The sequence below is a fragment of the Aquarana catesbeiana genome, linkage group LG04 (genome assembly GCF_042186555.1).
Source record: "Aquarana catesbeiana isolate 2022-GZ linkage group LG04, ASM4218655v1, whole genome shotgun sequence".
In the NCBI taxonomy this organism is placed as follows: domain Eukaryota; kingdom Metazoa; phylum Chordata; class Amphibia; order Anura; family Ranidae; genus Aquarana; species Aquarana catesbeiana.
Window position 1 is genome coordinate 157,994,543 of NC_133327.1, and position 21,927 is coordinate 158,016,469.

Consider the following 21,927-nt stretch of genomic DNA (forward strand, 5'->3'; position numbering starts at 1 on the left):
GCAGTAACCCCCAGGCCCTTAGCTACTATGCCTTTAGATTTTTTTTTTTTATCCCAAAATAGAGTCACAGAGCAACACCCACCTTGGTATCCACCTGGGGGAGGCTGTTGATAGCCATTTGGAGGAGGGTAATATCCCTGCGGTGGAACAGGATATCCTGCATTTGGGCCCATTCCAGGCTGATAGTTTTGTCCTGAATTTGGATCATATGCATTGATTCCATCTAAACCAGGTATAAGGAAAAAAATAAGTTTTAGAATCATAAACCATTAACAATTTTTACCCCCTTTATGACTATGTACTCAATTACATTGGGGGGGAAAAAAAAAAAAAAAGTAGTTAATTGCAACAAAAGTAAATACCAATATATTCAGGGTAGTAAAACAAATGTGAAATTATATATATATATATATATATATATATAAATGAACATCAGGTGGGTTACCCTCTTGTCTTGATAACTTTGTTAGATCAAAGCACCGTCAGGGTGGACTCCCAAACTTCCACCATAAATAATAGAAAAACTCATGGAACGATGCTTGATGCCAAAATAAGTGTCCTTTACTGAAAAGTTAATCCATAAAATATTGCAAAATACAAGCAAGCCACTGTACAGTTCCGAGCGCCACTCGCTCTTCGTCAGGCTTTTCAGGCTGTGTGTGAAAAGCAAAACCTCACTGTGTTCCTTTATCCACACCTGTGTCAATTAACTAATTACTTTATACAAAACACCTAGAAACATTCCAAAGTTTCACCTTACCAAATAAAAAACTTACTACCCTAAAACCATCCTAAATTCCCCAAAGGGGATAATTTACAGAACAGGTTCATCATCTTATATCCCAAGTAACATCATCATATCATTTATGAACCAATTATATTCTTTCATTTGATATGCTAAGTGTTTTGCAAATATTAATGAAGAATACATATATGTTATTATTCTTATATATGTCTCAGAGTTCTTTCATGGATTCCGGACGATGTTCCACTATCTAGCATTTCCAACGGAAGCCTTGTAGTCAATCTAAGGAAAATATAACATATTCAAAAATAGTAATATCTTCTATTCAATCTCACACTAAAAATTCTTTTTAAACATTCTTTTTAAACAAACAGAAACAAATCATAGTCCCTATTCATACCATCCGGGTGTAGGGACTGTAATTTGTTAATCCACCAAACTTCACGTTTTTTTAATTTCAAAATCCTATCACCCCCTCTTTTGTCTTGGGGAATTCCCTCTAGAACCATAAAACGTAAATCAGTGTCTTTGTGGCCCATTTCAGCGAAGTGACGCGATACAGGTAAACTTGATTGAGGATGTCTAATCGTGCTACGATGTTGTGCAATACGGTCTTTAATTTTTTGGGTTGTTTCCCCCACGTACAGGAGATTACAGGGGCAAGTGAGAATATAAATCACGTACGAAGACTGACAGGTATAAAAATCGTTAATTATTATTTTCTTATTGGTCCTAGGGTGAGAGAAGTTATTCCCTTTAATGACTAAATTACATTGAATGCAATTGAGACAGGGGTAACAGCCTTTTCTTTTACTACCAAGGAAAGTCATCTTCCTCTCATCCTGTCTTTCTGATTTAAATTCGGATCGCACCAAGAGATCGCGCAAAGTCCTTAAAAGAAGGACTAATCTCACATGACCTATGTGAATTCCTACTACCAACACATACTCGCACTCCGGTTCTATATATACTCCCCAAAATTCATAAGGACAAACACTCCCCACCAGGACGTCCCATTGTGTCAGGGAGTGATTCGATCTTTGTACCCACGGCCAAGTTATTGGATAAAGTATTATCACCCTTGGTGAAGGCCACTCCATCTTACATCAAGGACTCTGGTGACTTTCTGACTAAAATTAGGGACTTACCACCAATTCCTAATGAATCTATTCTGGTTACTTGGGATGTAACGAGTCTATACACCTCGATCCCTCATGGGGCTGGTATTGAAGCAGCGCTAAACCTAATTAAGAACTGTCACGAGTATTCGGAAGCTCAGATTATTTTTTTTTGAGAAAATGTTTAGATTGATTTTGTATAATAACTATTTTCTCTTTAAGGATCGGTACTATATGCAGTTGACGGGGGTAGCCATGGGTTCTAATGTTGCCCCGCCATATGCTTGTTCATTTATGCATGCTTTTGAGCAAAAACATATTTTTGTGAATGAACTTTTTTTGGAGCATTGCGCCTCTTGGTGGCGCTATATAGATGACATTGTCATATGGCGGGGCAACATCGAATCACTCAAATTGTTTGATGAGATGATTAACAATATTTCACCAAATATCCAGTTCAAAATTCATATTGGCGGAAATTCGGTCCCCTTTCTAGATATACGGGCATACATAAAACAGGGACGGATCGAAACTGACATATATACAAAACCTACAGATAGGAATCAGTTATTGAGATATGACAGCTACCATCCCCCCCATGTCTTTAGTTCTATCATCAGAAGCCAGCTTCTTCGAGTGACGCGAATAGTAAGTGATACCACAGTTAGAAATGAAAGATTAGATGAAATGTGCTGCAGGTTTAAGGAGCGGGGCTATCCAGAAGAGATAATCCGATACGAACTAAATAAAATTTTGAATCCTACTGACATTCCCAATAAGAAGAGATACACAGCCGATAAACCTAGAATTCCATTTGTCTTCCAGTTTAACAGCTATAGTGATAGGATCTTTAATATATTGAGAAAACATTGGACGATATTGAAACGATCTTATCCCCATATAGAGGAGTTTCAATTAACTCCATTGAAGGCATATCGGCGCAATAAAACTTTGCGCGATCTCTTGGTGCGATCCGAATTTAAATCAGAAAGACAGGATGAGAGGAAGATGACTTTCCTTGGTAGTAAAAGAAAAGGCTGTTACCCCTGTCTCAATTGCATTCAATGTAATTTAGTCATTAAAGGGAATAACTTCTCTCACCCTAGGACCAATAAGAAAATAATAATTAACGATTTTTATACCTGTCAGTCTTCGTACGTGATTTATATTCTCACTTGCCCCTGTAATCTCCTGTACGTGGGGGAAACAACCCAAAAAATTAAAGACCGTATTGCACAACATCGTAGCACGATTAGACAGCCTCAATCAAGTTTACCTGTATCGCGTCACTTCGCTGAAATGGGCCACAAAGACACTGATTTACGTTTTATGGTTCTAGAGGGAATTCCCCAAGACAAAAGAGGGGGTGATAGGATTTTGAAATTAAAAAAACATGAAGTTTGGTGGATTAACAAATTACAGTCCCTACACCCGGATGGTATGAATAGGGACTATGATTTGTTTCTGTTTGTTTAAAAAGAATGTTTAAAAAGAATTTTTAGTGTGAGATTGAATAGAAGATATTACTATTTTTGAATATGTTATATTTTCCTTAGATTGACTACAAGGCTTCCGTTGGAAATGCTAGATAGTGGAACATCGTCCGGAATCCATGAAAGAACTCTGAGACATATATAAGAATAATAACATATATGTATTCTTCATTAATATTTGCAAAACACTTAGCATATCAAATGAAAGAATATAATTGGTTCATAAATGATATGATGATGTTACTTGGGATATAAGATGATGAACCTGTTCTGTAAATTATCCCCTTTGGGGAATTTAGGATGGTTTTAGGGTAGTAAGTTTTTTATTTGGTAAGGTGAAACTTTGGAATGTTTCTAGGTGTTTTGTATAAAGTAATTAGTTAATTGACACAGGTGTGGATAAAGGAACACAGTGAGGTTTTGCTTTTCACACACAGCCTGAAAAGCCTGACGAAGAGCGAGTGGCGCTCGGAACTGTACAGTGGCTTGCTTGTATTTTGCAATATTTTATGGATTAACTTTTCAGTAAAGGACACTTATTTTGGCATCAAGCATCGTTCCATGAGTTTTTCTATTATTTATGGTGGAAGTTTGGGAGTCCACCCTGACGGTGCTTTGATCTAACAAAGTTATCAAGACAAGAGGGTAACCCACCTGATGTTCATATATATATATATATATATATATATATTTTTTTTTTTTTTAATTACTACAGAATGTAATCAGTTTTTCATATTTACTAAAAGTGGTAATTTTCTAGAAAACATATTTTAGAAATTTCCCTTCTATACATTCAATGTATTTTCCTGTATGCAGTTTGCCATTTTCCAGAAGGGTGGCCTAAAAAAAAAAAAAAAAAAAAAGAGTGGAGGAGCTGGATACAATTTCATTGAAATTGGAGCGTGGTCACACCACATAAATCTGATTTTATAGTTTACTGGACCGAGTTCAGGGTATACTTGTCAGTTAAACAGATTTATCCGAGCGTGTGCAAGTGTAATGGGGAGGAGAGAGCAGTGGAGCATTAACAGGTAGAGTTTGATCTACTATTTGGTTAAAAATTGACACATTATGGAGCCTTGCCTGAAAAATTCAAAAAAAATGTTCCCCATTAAGGATTTAGAGACACACTTTTGATTGGCATTAGTGGTGTAAATATTGACAATGGTCATAGTTGGATTGATGGAGGCATTCAAGATTGTGTATCTGCCATCAGGGTCTACCTCAGTGTGAAAAGAAACCGAGGAATGTACAGTAATCATAGCCCAGGCTTTTTTTTTTTTTTTAGAATTCCAAGAAAAAGTGGAAACAGAGCAGGAGAGGGGTTTGCAGAAGGTGAAACATGTTTCCTGCATTAGGTCAGAGGCATGAGCTAGGGCTTCCTTCCATAACAAAGTTCTTTTGTATGGGGAATTTAGACCTTTAGCGTTAATGGACATGATGGTAACAGACATATTGCGTGGTAGCCAATAGAAGGAAGTGTATAGGGATTACCCTTTCTAAATTGTCAGATATGACAATATCAAACCAAAGGTAATCTAGTGTAAACAAAATGAATGAATACAACACGGAACAAACTAACAAGACTAAAAAACTAGGTGACAATGTGAGAATGAGTGTGAGGAAAAGCAGTTGAAGATAGGAGACCAGGTCCGGAGGCTTAACGGTTTCTGTTATGCCCCCAAATTTGATGTTATTCCTTCAAGTCAGCTACTTTAGCTTGCAGGAGACAGATTTCTTCAGTATGGTGGTCATAGGCATTCGCAATGTCATTGTAAGCCATGGTGTGTTCAGCTATCACATTTTCCAGGTCATCTGTGCGTTTCTCTACTTGGTAAAATCTGGAGTGTAATGAGATGGAGGACCAGAGCTCATTACGAAGGTCCTTTTGTAGGCAGAGTAGCATGAGCTTTAAAATATGCTTAGATGCTGGCTGGTCAGTGGCAGGGAGAGCAGCTAGAGAATCAAAGCCATTTCCCTCAGGGCCTGTGTTCTGCTGGGGCATCCCAGGGCTGACTCTTATATCAGAGGAGCCTTAGTAGGGGAGAGTGCTGGCAATTGTGCTGCTCGCTTACCTCTATAAGCAGGTGATAGCTGAGAGGAATGGAAGTCTGGTGCCAAGCTGTCCATCTCCTCCAGGTTATCAGCATGTTCCCATGAGCAGCTGGTGTCTGGAAGGAGGCACGGAGCGCCGCTCCAGCGCCATCTTTTAGTGCTGCATGGGCGGCTTAGGGAAAGTCAGTGAGGCGGCACGGCTTGTGGAGGCTGTTTCATCTTCTGGACATACCGCCCGGGTGCCATCTCACTCTGGCCAGCCACGCCCCCCCCTCAAGTCCCAGCAGCTTTATTTGTTCTGCCTTTTAAATCCTTTGTTTAGCCACCTCTTTGAACAGCGTCTTTCAGCAGCTTACTGGTCTCTAGTAAATTTAAGACTTTCTAGTTGTCTCATCATGTTGGTGACTTCTAAAGAATTTAGATTATGTCAGAGGCCTCTGGTAAGGGGCATGCCTCTGCTGGCATCACATGATTTCACCAGGTCTGTTATACCTTAGCTTCATCAGGTAAACAAATTGCCTGTTAAATAAATATCTTTTTTATGGAAAATGTCATGGTTTGACTTCATCCATCAAAAAGGAGGAGTAGTTTACTTACTGTAAACCCTTGATGTTGGTTTAAAATTTGTATAATTTTAATTATGAGTTTCTGCAATATTTGAGGCAGTCAGAAAAAAAAAATATTGCTTTATCTGTAACATTTGCTGTCAGTAAAAGCCCTTGGTGGTTGGCAACCCAGTTCAGATGAAATACCAATACTGAATTCATGGCTATGAGTTTTCCATTAAAACAAAAAAACGGAAAAGCACCCAAACCCATGGCAACACACACCTGTGTGATAATTGCATTTTTAAACACTTTGGGTTTTGTTGAGCCCTGATTTTTGACAGGCACCAGGTCTCCGTGGCGACAAGTTTCGTCCTGGCACCCGAGAACTTCTCAGACAACGTGCACGCCGCCACTATACAGTGGCTTGCGAAAGTATTCGGCCCCCTTGAACTTTTCAACCTTTTGCCACATTTCAGGTTTCAAACATAAAGATCTAAAATTTTTATTTTTTGAGAAGAATCACCAACAAGTGGGACACAATTGTGAAGTGGAACGCAATCTTTTGGATTTTTGAAACTTTTTTAACTAATAAAAAAATGAAAAGTGGGGCGTGCAAAATTATTCGGCCCCCTTGCGTTAATACTTTGTAGAGCCACCTTTTGCTGCGATTACAGCTGCAAGTCGCTTGGGGTATGTCTCCATCAGTTTTGCACATGGAGAGACTGAAATTCTTGCCCATTCTTCCTTGCAAAACAGCTCAAGCTCAGTGAGGTTGGATGGAGAGCGTTTGAACAGCAGTTTTCAGCTCTTTCCACAGATTCTCGATTGGATCCAGGTCTGGACTTTGACTTGGCCATTCTAACACCTGGATGCGTTTGTGAACCATTCCTTTGTAGATTTTGCTGTATGTTTGGGATCATTGTCTTGTTGGAAGATAAATCTCCGTCCCAGTTTCAGGTCTTTTGCGGACTCCAACAGGTTTTCATCCAGAATGGTCCTGTATTTGGCTGCATCCATCTTCCCCTCAATTTTAATCATCTTCCCTGTCCCTGCTGAAGAAAAGCAGGCCCAAACCATGATGCTGCCACCACGTTTGACAGTGGGGATGGTGTGTTGAGTGTGATGAGCTGTGTTGCTTTTACGCCAAACATATCGTTTTGCATTGTGGCCAAAAAGTTTGATTTTGGTTTCATCGGACCAGAGCACCTTCTTCCACATGTTTGGTGTGTCTCCCAGGTGGCTTGTGGCAAACTTTAGACTTTTTATGGATATCTTTGAAAAATGGCTTTCTTGCCACTCTTCCATTAAGGCCAGATTTGTGCAGTGTATGACTGATTGTTGTCCTATGGACAGACTCTCCCACCTCAGCTGTAGTTCTCTGCAGTTCATCCAGAGTGATCATGGGCCTCTTGGCTGCATCTCTGATCAGTCTTCTCCTTGTCTGAGCTGAAAGTTTATAGGGACAGCCAGGTCTTGGTAGATTTGCAGTGGTCTGATACTCCTTCCATTTCAAAATGATCACTTGCACAGTGCTCCTTGGGATGTTTAAAGCTTGGGAAATCTTTGTATCCAAATCCAGCTTTAAACTTCTCCACAACAGTATTACGGACCTGCCTGGTGTGTTCCTTGGTCTTCATGATGCTCTCTGCGCTTTCAACAGAACCCTGAGACTATCACAGAGCAGGTGCATTTATACAGAGACTTGATTACACACAGGTGGATTCTATTTATCACCATCAGTCATTTAGGATAACATTGGATCATTCAGAGATCCTCGCTGAACTTCTAGAGTGAGTTTGCTGCACTGAAAGTAAAGGGGCCGAATAATTTTGCACGCACCACTTTTCAGTTTTTTAATTGCTAAAAAAGTTTAAAATATCCAATAGATTTCGTTCCACTTCACAATTGTGTCCCACTTGTTGGTGATTCTTCACAAAAAATTAAAATTTTATATCTTTATGTTTGAAGCCTGAAATGTGGCAAAAGGTTGAAAAGTTCAAGGGGGCCGAATACTTTCGCAAGCCACTGTATATCCCAGGCTCTGCCTGCTCATCTGCAGGGACCAGCACAGTGAGTGCCGCTGGGTAGAAGGCGGACACATGTCCACCCTTCTAGTTGTTGAACCGAAGGGAAGTCGTCATTTCCGGGTCCCCATGTAGTTTTTTTTGTAAAAAGTTTGAGCTTGGGCTTTCACATTGGAGTTAAAGGAGAGGTGCTTTACAGGTGCCATTTTTGGCGCTATAGCACCTCAGTCTGAAAGGAGTCTAAAACGTGCATCAAGATGGGTTATGCACACCTTAATGCATGCATTTATTGATTTGAGAAAAACTTCGGCATTCTGGTAACCAAGTAAAATTTCAGTGAGATGCAGATTGGCATCTGAATGCTTAGGGAGGGGAGTTTAAAAACTACACAGTTTCTATAAGGTTATTAGCGCTAAGAATCAGGGGCAGGACCCTGAAACTGGTTCAGTTGACAATGCACACCACAAAACTATAGTTGTGCCATACCAACTGAAGTGGTGTGGCTAAAGGGAAATGGGAGATTATCCCGGGTTAGGATTTCAAAGTAAACTGTTGGAATAGCTTACCTTTCATCTCCATGACGTCAGAAACAGCCAAACCTATTTAAAAAAAAATAAATAAATCTATATCACAAAAACATGCTAATACAGTAAGACAAAAAAAAAAAAAAAAAAAAAAAAAAAAAAAAAAAGCGCAACTTAATAGAATAAATAAATGCATGTTACCTGTGAACAAATGAAAAAAAATCTCCTATGTAAAATATAATCCTGTGCAAGTTTATGCAATGAAGTGTACTTCATTGTATAAATTTGCACAGGATTATATTTTACATAGATTTTTTTTCATTTGTTCACAGGTAACATGCATTTATTCTATTATGTTGCGCCGATCATTTTTTATCCTACTATAATAAGGCTTGCCTATAGGTACTATAAATATCTCCTAAACATACGCCGCTTGAGATATTTACGGTACACACCGCCAATTAAGTCATTGGCGCCTGCGCTCTGATGAAACGACCGCATGTGCCGTTTCTTTAGGACCCTGTGCCGTTACCGTGTGCAGTTGCGGGAGTGATTAAGTCGTCGCGGCTTCCGGCCAATCACAGGCCTGGAGCACACGAACCAAGAAACACCAGGGAAGAGGTCAGCCGCCTTAGCAGTGTGCAGGCGCCGCTGCAGGTCTCCGTTCTACAGCAAGTATTTAATAATGAGCTAGTATGCATACTAGCTCATTATGCCTTGGTTTTACAGGGCTTTAATGGGGGGGGTTACAACTTCTTTAAAGGAGACTAGAGTCATGGATTTGGGCATAATTAGAATAGTCAGCTCTGGAATCTTCAAATTATGCACGGATGAAATTAGACAAAAAAAAAAAAAAAAAAAAAGCCATAAATTGCATTTAGCTTCCGTGCACACTGGCAAAAATTCAACAGGAGTTGTTTTGCCTGTAAAAGCAGTCTGCATATGCAGTAAAGCATGCTGGTTATATACTCACTGTGATCCCATCTTCCAGTCATCAATCCATTTCTTGATAGTACAGAGCCTTGGGGGCACTCTGCACATGCTCAGTTTGGTGTGTATTACTAGAGTTTTTTTCTTGGGGAGAGTGCATGTGATCGGCACAGGGCCAATCAGCACTGTCCAGGCAGAGGGTCAGGGGTTCTGCAGCCTCATAGGACAATCAGGGGACCATCAAAACACTTTCTAAAAGCGTTAACCAGACACCCATAGAAGTCACAAGACTGCTGATGAGAAAATATATTTAGCAGTATACAGTTAAATTGTGTTTCCATGTTCTGTGTACTGTGGGAGACTAGATTTAGTGAATGCAGGGCCCTGGGTTTAGTAACACTAATGACTCTCCCTGACATTACTGTACATTGGAGGTCCAGTTTCTGGTGCCTCGGCAGTCCATTCAAATCAAATAGGCTTCCTTATTGCAACAAACATTGACAAAACTGCAACAGTACACATGCACCCTTAGGCAAAGATTTAAAATAAGTGTCCTAATCTTTAATGTAGGGTACACTGTTTCGGGGAATTTAGGGCAACTGCCATATTTGAGGCCAGAAGCCTGACACCGAAACTTCAGCACAAGAAACTGCATTGTTGAGATTAGGGCAGCTACAAAGCCTCATCACTGCAGTGGATTTATTGAAAAGTGCCTACACTTCAAGGTCTGTGCTTAATTTCCTGCCTCTAACAGGGATGCCCAACTGGTGGTGTTATCATGGCTTACTGGGTAATACATACTATTGAACACATTTAAAAATATATGTGCATGCGCAGTAGTGGTGGATGCTCCACCGAGTGACATCACTCGCATGTTATGGCACGTTCGTGGTTAAGATGCTTAAGTCGACAGCATGTTCATTGTGCTTGAGACGCAGTTGGGACTTGGGAGCACACGTCCCTTTTAGAAGGCTGTGACCACAACTACAAGAGATAGCAGCGTTCAGTATGTTATTACTACACCGACATGATTTTTTTTACAAAAATGCTAGTGGTAATTTACAGCATGAGAGAATACATACACACACTTTGGTACAACATGTACTGCAGTGCCGACATAACTACCTTGTATGGCAAGAGCTGCACTGTTAAGATTGGTTAGGCTTTTTATAGCTGCCTGGGGTTTAGTAACAAAAATGGATTTAGTCCCTTCCCCCCTCAGATTTCACTATAGATCATTCTATGCCATTCTTCTGCGCTACCAGCGAAGGGTGACCATGTCTGCAATGTGGAAAGATTTAAAAGTTTCCGATAGACCCCAAATTTGCAATCCGCAGTCTTGGCTCAGCAGAAATTTCAAGAGGAGGTACAGTGCCAAGGCATTTCAAAACAGGTTTAATACATCAACTGAAAAAAAAAAAAAAATTATTATATATATATATTCTCTCTATCTCAAGGTGACAGTTCCAAAGCTCATTTGCATTAGAGAGAATTATGGAATTTTTTGCATTAGATGACCAGCCATTCTCTGTTGTGAAGGACATTGGATTCCGTAGGCTCATGCAACATTTAGCCGCGTTACTCACTACCAAGCAGACACTACTTTGCAGATACCAGTCTAACTGAATTGTTACAAAACACGTTCATGAGCTCATGACAGCAATCAGTTTTACTACCGACATTTGGAGTTCAGATGTCAGTCCAACTAGCATGCTTAGTCTGACAGCATAGATGCCAAAACATCCTACTTAACACACGCAAGTTTGCTGGATCACATACTGCAGCAGCAATATCTGATGCCTTAAAAACCATGCTTGACACATTGAGAAGTCTAAAGTGCACCGATTGTCCGAGATAATGCATGGAACATGGCAAAGGCTATGGAAGACCGTGAACTTAAAGTGGAGTTCCACCCAAAAGTAGAACTTCCGCTTATTTGTCTCCTCTCCCCGGAAAGGTGCCAATTGTGGCACTGGAGGGGGGGGGGACGACAGGACACCCATCTGACAGGTATCCTGTTCGCACAGGAGTCCAGGCTGCGGCCCATGACATGACCACGGGGCTTCATCCTCCCTGTCGCTGGGCCAGTAGGGGAGAGGAGCGGGACCTTGCGCATGCACAGTAGGGATCCCGGTGTGAAGCCGTAAGGCTACACTGCCAGGTTCCCTTACCCGCAATGGTGGTGGCGACACCCAACAGCTGATGGAAACATCAGCTGCAGTGCAGACATTGCGGGACTCCAGGACAGGCAAGTGTCCCATTGTTAAAAGCCAGCAGCTGCAGTATGTGTAGCTGCTGGCTTTTAATTTTTTTTGTGCGGAACACCGCTTTAAAAGCATACCGTGTATGGCACACACGCTACAGTTGGCTGTGAATGAGGGCTTGCTGAGTCAGCGCACCATATCATATATAGTATCAAAAAAAAAAAAAAAAAAAAAAAAAAAAAAGTTTGTTATAAAATTTTGTAAATAAGTTCCTTCACCGATAGGTGGCACCAATGAGCATTGACGGGTACTGATAGGTGGCACTGAAAGGCATTTCCCTGATGGTCTAGGGTGGCATACCTGGTGGTCCAGGGTGATGCTAATCCCTGGTGGTCCTGGGCAGGCATCTGAGGGGAGCTGCGCTGATGATCAGCACAGACCCAACCCCCCCCCCCCGTGAGAGGAGCAGCCGATTGGCTCTCCCCTACTCGCGTCTGTCAGACGCGAGTGAGGAAAAGCCAATCAACGGCTCTTCCCGTTTACCACGTGATCAGCCGTGTCAAATTACGGTTCATCACGATGTAAAGAGCCTCGGTCAGAGGTCCTTGATTGGTGTAGCGGTGATGCCCGCCCAGAACGAGAGCTGCGCCACCTGGCGGCATGAGGTGGTTAAGCATTCTCCGCTTATTCCAGATTACAAGCCTTGCAGATACAGTTTGGAATGCCACTGAAACGACTGCAGCAAGATGCAACCACTCGTTGGAGCAGCACCTACTATATTCTGCCAAGTCTTTTCGAACAAAAACCTTTTAGCTGCGTACATTGCAGATTACGAGCTGCCGGCAACACTGAGTGGATGTTAGAGGAACTATTTTCAAGCATCTCCATTTGAACAGTTAAATGAAATAAGCTCAGCTAATGCTTCCATTGCTGAAGTTATTACCTTGAATTGCTACACTGAAGAGTCTGCTAGGAAAAAGGAGGTAGAAACAGATCATGGCGTAAAAACGGCTAAAACCACTACTGGAGGCTGTTAACCAGTTTCAAGACAGAGTCCAACCCTCTGTGCTGCATTGCAACAGTTCTATATCCTCGATATAAAAGAGCATTTTAATGCGGAGAAAAAGCAGCGTGCATGGGAAAGGATACAAATGGAGGTAATGGGAGAATCTGGTGAAGTTTTGAAGTGTAGCACAGAGGAAGGTATACCAGAGAAATGGTCGCATACAAGTGAAGAGGGACACACTCCCTCAATATGATAAGTTTGAAGAAATTTTACATGAACGCGCACGCCCCCCCCCCCGATCCATAGCAGTGCCACAACAACTGCAAATTTAGCTGAACAGCCCAATTGCCAGAAGCAACAATCACCTTCAGCACTGGCGCATGAAAAAAGAAAGTTTTGTTAAGTTGAATAAGATAAAAATTCAAGTTAGACTTACCGGTAACTTGTTTTCCTTGAGTCTTTCAGGACAGCACGAGAGAGTGACTCCTCCCCTTGCCAACAGGAAACACCTCTTCCACCAAACTTTAAAAGGAGGCTCCTTTCCACACATTGTCAGTAGTAGTAGAGAACCTCCGGCCCCAAACTGGAACACATAATCGAGATATGATGATTAGTCACAGTATATATATATATATAATATATAATATATATATATATATTTATATATATATATATATATATATATATATATATATATATATATATATATATATATATATATATATATATATATATATATATATATATATAAAAAAGAAAACAATAGGGCGGGATGCTGCTGTCCTGAAAGACTCAAGGAAAACAAGTTACCGGTAAGTCTAACTTGAATTTTCCCTTATCGTCTTTCAGGACAGCACTTGAGAGGATAATAGAGACTTACCCCCCTAGGGAGGGACCACAGCCTGCAGAACCTTTCTGACAAAAGCCTGATCACCTGCTGATAGGAGATCCAGTCTGTAATGACGGACAAACGTTAAGTAGCTTGACCACGTAGCCGCCTTACAAATCTGATCTGGGGTGGCACCAGCTCTTTCTGCCCATGTAGTGGCCTGGGCTCTTGTTGAATGAGCCCTAATTCCCAGCAGGGAAGATAAACCCATTTGAGAATAGGCTACAGAAATAGCTGTCTTAAGCCATCTAGCCAATGATGCTTGTTGGCCTTTCTTGTTTCCAGAAAAAAGAACAAATAATGAATCTGAAACTCTAAACCCTCCTGTTACTTTCAAATACTGTAATAGGATACGTCTTACGTCTAAATTGTGAAACTGCTCTTCCTTTGCACCCGAAGGGTTAGCAGAAAAGGTTGGTAGAGTAATCTCCTGAGACCTGTTACTAAAGCTTGCCACTTTTGGCAAAAACCCCGGATCTACTTTAAGGACAACTATCAGGAAAAACTGACAAAAAAGGCTCTTTTACTGATAGGGCGTGCAGTTCACTAATCCTTCTTGCTGAAGTAATTGCGACCAGAAAAAAAATCTTCAAAGTTAAATTCTTTAGGGATATGGCCTGTAAAGGCTCAAATGGTTCTTTTGCCAGAGCCTGCAGAACCACTGAGAGATCCCAATTTGGGAAATGCTTCACCGGTACCGGTCTCGACCTGGAAAGTGCTTTGAAAAATTCTCATGATCAGAGTTTCTGAAGATAAGGATCTCTCCAGATAAACTCCCAAGGCAGCCACCTGCACCTTAAGAGTGCTGACTGCCAGATTCTTGTCTGCACCTTTTTGCAAAAATTCCAGCACTGAAACTAGGTCTTTAACCCCCCTATGTTCTGAATGACAGAAAGAAACAGACTTTCCATACTTTGGTGTAAATATCCCTGGTTACCTTTTTCCTACTGGAAAGCAACGTAGCAGTTAAACGTTCTGAAAAGCCTTTGCTTCTCATTAATTGCTCCTCAGATACCAGGCAGTGAGCTTTAACCTGCCTACCTCTGGATGAAGCACTGGCCCCTGAATCAACAGATCCTGACTGAGCGGGAGATGCCAACATGGTTTGATTGCCAACTGCAGAATCGTGGAAAACCAAGCTCTCTTTGGCCAATATGGAGTAATCAAAAGGATTGATTCTCTCTTTCAGTATTTTTCCTCAACACTAGAGGGATTAATCGGAATGGAGGAAAAGCATACCCTAGGTGAAAATCCCACGGATGTGCCAGAGCATCTATCCCCTGAGAGTAAATGTCTCTCTGAAGGGAGAAAAAATTCGGGAGCTGCGTGTTTTATTTTGAAGCAAACAGATCTACCTGCGGAAGGCCCCAAACACTGGTGATTAATGCAAACACCTTCCTGTTCAGACTCCACTCTGATTCCTGAACTTTTTGTCGGCTCAGATAATATGCTACTTCGTTCAATGTGCCTTTTAGATGGACTGTGGATAGAGATAGTAAGTGGTTCTCCGCCCCACTCCAGAATCTCTACTGACAGTAAGTGAAGGGCCCTGCTTCTTGTGCCTCCCTGTTTGTTCAGGTAGGCTATGGCCATGCCATTGTCCGACAAAATCTAGACATGGCAACCTATGAGGTTTTGAGAGAAGAAAGCTAATGCTAGGGCAACTGCCTTCAGCTCTCTCCAATTTGAGGATCTTTGGGCCTCGAACTGGGACCATGTTCCCTGCACTAAGGCCTGACCCATGTGGGCCCCCCATCCCTGCAAACGGGCGTCTGTTGTGACCACTTTCCCGGTCGGAAAAGACCAAAGAAGACCTCTTTGCAGTACCACCTGACTTTTCCACCACCAAAGTGAACGTTTGACTCTGGTGGGAATCTTTACTTTTGTATCCAAATTCTCCGTCCTGTGGTTCCATGTCCTTAGAAGGAACCTCTGGAGAGTCCTGAAATGCAGCCTTGCCCCATTGGATAGCTGGCATTGAAGAGGTTAATGTCCCCAGAGCCGACAACCTTTCGGACTGAAATCAGTTGGTTTGTTTGTAGTGCCGTTATTACCCTTTGGACCTTGATCTTTTTCTCTTCTGGGAGAAAAATCTTTTGCTCCACTGAATCTATCAAATAACCCAGAAACAGTACTTGCTGAGCTGGGATGAAAATTTGATTTTTGAACATTCGCTATCCACCCTAGTGACTCCAAATGACTGCGGGATTTGTTCAAATCCTCCTGCAACTTTTCCCTGGATGGGGCAAAAAAGAGGAGGTCGTCCAGATATGGAATTACCGCAATCCCCTGGAGTCGAAGAGGGGCGAGAGCTTCCACCATTATCTTCGTAAAAATACGAGGAGCTGACGACAGGCCGAAGGAAGGGCCCTGAACTGAAGATGTATAATCTCCTTGCCCATATTCACCGCAAACCTCAGGAACTTCTGGGACTGAGGCGCTACAGGAATACGAAGATAAGCATCCCTCAGATCGATTGATGCCATAAAACAATCTTTTGTCAGAATGTTTCTGACCGTGAAATTGAGTCCATACAAAACTTTTTGTATAGGACTGACTTGTTCAGGGGTTTTAGGTTGAGGATAAGACGGAAGTTTCCGGATGGTTTTCTTATCAGAAAGATGTGTGAATAGAAACCCTGACCCTGTTCTTCTGGGGATACTGGTATCACTACCCTCTGGTGCCTCAGATCCTTTAAAAGGTTCTTCATGGCCAGAGCCTTTGTTAGATCCCTTGGTAGGTTTGTTACAAAGAATCTTTCTGGCGGGCGATCCGAAAACTCTATCCTGTAACCTTGGGACAGCATGTCCAAAATATATAGACTTTCTGTCATGCTGGCCCAAAGGGGGAGGAAACTTTGAAGCCTTCCCCCCACTGGTACGCACAAGTCATTGTGCTTTACCGGAGGCTGCAGGAGGATGGAAAAGGACCTTTCCTTTGCCTTTACCCTTCTGCGATGCCCAATTTTTTCTTTTCTCCTGGGGTTTGGTTTGTTCTTGAGCCCTTTGGGAACGAAAAAAAAAACGTTTAACTGGCTGCTTTTTCTTTTTGATGGGAAAAGACTTCTTTTTATCAGCAGTTCTATCTAGAACCGCATCTAAATCAGGTCCATAAAGCAAGTCACCCAGGAACGGTATCCCACACAGCTTGTTTTTGGATGCCGCGTCCCCCGGCCAAGTTTTCAACCACAGAGCCCTTCTGGCTGAGTTGGCTAGGGCAGCAGATCTAGCTGTCATTTTGATTCTGCTGAAGCATCAGATATAAATGCGACAGCCAGTTGAAAATGAATCCAAAATTTCTTGTTTTGGTGAGTCTGCTGAGATATGGGCCTTAAGTTGCTCTAACCAGAACTCCATATTTCTGGATACCACTGTAGTTGCCATAGTAAGATTTCCCATGATGGATTGCCAAGCCCTCTTTAGTAGCTGGTCCATCCTTTTATCCATGGGATCTCTCAACACCCCCATGTCCTCGAATGCCAAATCTGTAGACCTCGAGACCTGGGAAAATGCGGCATCTAGTTTGGGGTTTTTGTTCCAAACCGCCGCTGGATCTTCATCAAAAGGGAAACGCCTTTTTAAGGCTTTGGGAAAGAAAGGCTCTCTGGCTCTGCCCACTCTTTCTTAATAGCTTCAGAAATAACAGAGTGTACTGGGAAATTGCGATTTTTGTGCTCGCTAAGCCCTGCATACATTTTATCATGCAGAGATAACTCCTTTCTTTCCTCCAGACCCAGTGTGGTATAGATTGCTTTTAACAGGCCATCTACCTGTTCTAAAGACAATTTAAATCTTGAAGGTAAATTTTCTCCTTCCTCACCCTCATCAGAATCCTCAGATTGAGAGGGGGAATGTCCCTCTTGGGTAGGAGATGCCTCAGTCTCCATCGCCGGGACTATAAGTGAGCCTTGGGAGGACTGTGAGGTAGTAGGCTGACTCAGGGATGAGCGAAATGATTGAATAGTCGCATCAAGTTCCTTTTTAACCGATGCAATCAAGTCGCTGCAAGCGGAAGAAGCTTCTTCTTTAACTAGCAAATTAATACAAGCTTGACATAACGTCTTCTTCCATCCTTCAGGTAGCTTGGATTTACATGAAGGACATTTTCTTTTTGCCACTGGATCAGAGCTCTTGGCCTGCCATGAGACAAAAGAAGAAACCATCCCAGTGAGACAACCTGTCCTATGCCCAAGGATGCTCACCACAGGTGCACAGTAAGAGCTAACTGCTTTATGTGCCCAGAAGACAGGCCCCTGCCACGGGGAGAGAGAGAGAGAGAGAGAGAGAGAGAGAGAGAGAGAGAGAGAGAGTGAGAGAGAGAGAGAGAGAGAGAGAGAGAGAGAGAGAGAGAGAGAGAGAGAGAGAGAAGAGAGAGATGAGAGATGAGAGAGAGAGAGAGAGAGAGACGAGAGAGAGAGAGACCACAGTACAAGGAAGACAGTATACAACTGCACCTTACCTGGGCCTTGCTGGTGCCTGTCCCACTCGCTGCCGCCATCGATTCCATCGAGGAGCGCTTGCCGTGTTTGATGTGGCTAACGCCGGTTCCGGACTCCAATAGCGCCAGTGCGCCGGACCAGAACCCCTAAATAAGCACCAGCCCCGTTCCTCCCCTTTCCCTCTGCGATTTCCGGCGGAAATGACACCGCACGCCTGTTCCGTGGGCGCCGCCCCCTCCCGGATGCCTCACTTCCGGCAGATGGAGCCCGCTGCCATCCCCAAGATGGCGGCGGTGCAGATAAGCAACAGGCGGTGGACCTGAGAAAAAAAAATAGTAAACGGCCACCGCCTGTCTTGCCACCGCCTAGGAGCGATGCCCACGACAGTCGGACTCACCCTGAGCCCATATGAAGAGGGAGAGGGAGCCCAGCCAGCAGCACTTCACCTCAGCTGTGGAATGGGAGGAACAGCTCTCATGAGTAAAAAAGTGTTTGATGGAAATCCAGGAAACCTGAGCTCCCAGGACAGCACCTGAGAGCCCTGACTTCCCACGAAGTGTTCCCTCCGGAGGAAACACAAAAACTGACAATGTGTGAAAGGAGCCTCCTTTTAAAGTTTGGTGGAAGAGGTGTTTCCTGTTGGCAAGGGAGGAGTCACTCTCTCAAGTGCTGTCCTGAAAGACGATAAGGGAAAAATAGGTTATGTTTACAGAGAAACTGAATAATGGCCTGCCATAATTCTGTAATGGTTAGTTTAATAAAAACTGTTTTGCACAGTAACTTTGCAATAAAAAAAAAAAAGTGGCAACTAATATACAACAAACCAACAGGTGTACTCTATCAACCTTGTCATCAAAGTAAGCTTCCAGTCCACAAAAAACATTATCACATCACCTATAGTAGGGATGTCCTGATACCACTTTAAGACCAAGTACAAATACTTAAGTACTCGCCGATACCGATTCCTGATACTTTAATTTTAATGTCACGTGGCAGTGTTTTTTTTTAATTTATTTTTGGTACTTCTATAGCGCCGTCAATTTACGCAGTGCTTTACATATACATTATACATTCATATCAGTCCCTACACCCTCAAGGAGCTTACAATCTAAGGTCCCCAACTCACATTCATACATACCAAGGCCAATTTAGACAGGATCCAATTAACCTACCAGCATGTCTTTGGAGTGTGGGAGGAAACCCACGCAGACACAGGGAGAACATGCAAACTCCAGGCAGGTAGTGTCAGGATTCGAACCAGCGACCCTCTTACTGGTAGGCGAGAGTGCTACCCACTACACCACTGTGCCACCCTTTTTATAATGCTTTCTTTTTTCTTAGGGGGGGGGGGGACGCTGTCTTTTTTATTTAAATTTTTATTTATTGCAATACTTTGTGTTTTTTTTTTTTTTTAATAATCCCAGTTGGGGGATTTTGGTGAGATATCTCCCCCTTGAGACAGAGGATAGAGATTCCCCAGTCCTTTCTCTGTAGCCTCAGCTGCACTGAAAATGAATGGAGAGAAGACAGCGGCTCCTCTCCATTCATAAACTGAGACATCGTAATCACAGGAAGTTACAATGTTTCAGTTATGTGAATGGACAGAGTCAGCCGACTCTGTCCATACACAAAGAGAGGAGGACATGGAGGGGAGACAGCGGAACGAAGGGGGACAGCGGATGCGGTGACAGTCAATGGTGATCGCGTGTGGGGGAGTTACAAGCACCGATCACCGCAGTACAGATTCCACTAAAGCAGCTGAAAGCTGCTGGGGGAGAAGCTTGCAACTCCCCCACGCGCCGATCACTGCTGACTCTCAAGGTATCGGGGGAAGCATTGGGAGCATTTGCCCGAGTACAAGTATTTAGGCAAATGCTCGGTATCGGTGCCGATACTAGAATCGGTATCGGGACAACCCTAACCTATAGGTGAACTGGAAAACCAACAGGCCAATGTGTATTGAGGACTTTCCTCTTCCTTTAGAGCCAGATCTCCAAGGAGAGGCAAGTCCTTGAAACACGTTAGCCTGTTGAATTTTCCAGTTGTCCTATCCTATTATGTGATGTGAATGATGATGCATCGTGGACTTGAAGCTGATGTTTTACTTTGACAATAAGCTTGGATATACCCGACGGCTTGTTAGTATGTGTATAGTAGCCCCTTGCACCCTGTGTCCTGTTTTATGGTTCTTCTATTTTTGAACTTTAAACTGTGCAAATAAGTCTAAACAGAGGCTCTTAGACTTTGGCATTTTTATAATATGCCCATTTTTATTTATTTTTTTTTTTTTTATTATTGTGCAGCATATGTACAGTAAGTTTCTTTAGGGCCGAAAGTACTAATCGATTATGAAAAAGTAATCGATTAATCAGGCAGTAACATAATGGGGTAAAAAAAAAAAAAAAAATCCTTATAGTTGATTATTTTCTCTTTTTGTACTATAAAGGCCTAATTTTAGTTTTTTTTTACCCAGATTATGTTATTAAACGTTTTAGGCTTAGATCACACCTATTTTTTTTGGTGCTTTTTGCAGAAACCGACTACAGCTTATTTAACATTGTTTCCTATGGGACAAATTTAACATCTATGTTTTTTTCAGCTGCTGCGTATTTGGAAAGGGTCAAGGTTGAACATTTCCGGGTGGCTTTTTTATCAGGAATATATGGCAATAGAATCCCGGCTAAGGCTCCCCCTGTGGGACCTGAGTCAAAACCCCCTGATTTATCAGATCCTTTAACAGGTTCTTCATCGCTAGAGACTTTGTTGCATCTCTTGTAGATTTGTTACAGAGTACCTTTCTGGGGGGGAGATCCGAAAATTCTATTCTGTAACCTTGGGCCAGCATGCACAGAATGTACTGGTTTTCTGTTATGCTTGCCCAATAGGGGAGAAAACCCCGAAGTCTTCCTCCCACCTGTAACCGGCTGTTCTTGCATCTTGCTGGTTGACGCAGGATGGAAAAGGACATTTACTTTGCCTTTTCACCTCTGCCCTTACCAATTTTTTTTTTCCTCTTGAGGCTTGTTTTGTTCCTGAGCCCTTCAAGGAAATAAAAAAAAAAAAAAAAAAAAAAAAACACCCCGTTTGACTGGCTGTCTCTGAACAGGAAATTTTTTTTTTTATCCATCTGCAGTCCTGTCAAGAACTGAGTCCAAATCGGGGCCGAACAATAAATGCCCTAGGAAAGGGACCCCGCATAGTTTGTTTTTAGATGCTGTATCCCCCAACCAGGTTTTAACCACAGAGCCCTTCTGACTAAATTAGTAAGGGCTGAGGCGTTTGCTGTCATCCTAATAGGCTACAGCTGCTGACAAGGTTGAAAAGGAGTCAAGGATTTCTTGCTTAGGAGAGTCAGCTATTATGTGAGCCTTAAGCAGATTCACCCAATACTCCATATTCCTGGAGACGCAACTAGGTGCCATTGAGGTTGCCCATGATGGATTGCCAAGCCCTCTTCAGTTGTTGATCCATCTTTTTATCCATGGGGTCTTTTAAGATCCATGTCTTCAAATGCCAAAGCGGTTGATCTTGACACTTGAGAAAAGGCTGCATAGAGTTTTGGAACTTTATTCCAGAGAGCCGCTGGGTCTTCATCAAAGGAAACCTTCTCCTGTGAACTTTTGGGAAGAAAGTTTCTCTTTCAGGATCAGTCCATTCTTTAATTGCCTCAGCAATTACTGCGTGGACTGGAAAGTTACGAGTTTTGGGCTCGCTGAGGCCTGCATACATCTTGTCATGCAAAGACAATTCTTTGCGCTCTTCCTCTAGGCCCAAAAGTAGCATAAATTGCCCTCAAGAGACTGTCTACTTGCTCAAAAGACAATTTGTATTTGGAGGGAGTATTCTCTACCTCATCTGATTCTTCATTAGAATGTGAGGGTGAAAGACCTTCCTGGTTCAGAGGACCCCCTTCTGCCTCCACTGCTGGGACTAACAGTGAGCCGAGGTAGTCG

General features: G+C 42.4%; 1 protein-coding gene across 1 annotated transcript in view; it reads right to left on the bottom strand.

Moving 5' to 3' along the window:
* The window catches only part of PLSCR1 (phospholipid scramblase 1), an 80,175-nt gene that overhangs the window by 31,071 nt on the left and 27,177 nt on the right, over nucleotides 1-21,927 (bottom strand). The window contains exons 2-3 of the mRNA XM_073625895.1: nucleotides 8,550-8,582; nucleotides 83-223 (exon numbers count right to left, since the gene is read on the bottom strand). Coding sequence (XP_073481996.1) covers nucleotides 83-223; nucleotides 8,550-8,562 — 154 coding nt within the window. The 5' untranslated portion in view covers nucleotides 8,563-8,582. The remainder of the gene's footprint in view (nucleotides 1-82; nucleotides 224-8,549; nucleotides 8,583-21,927) is intronic.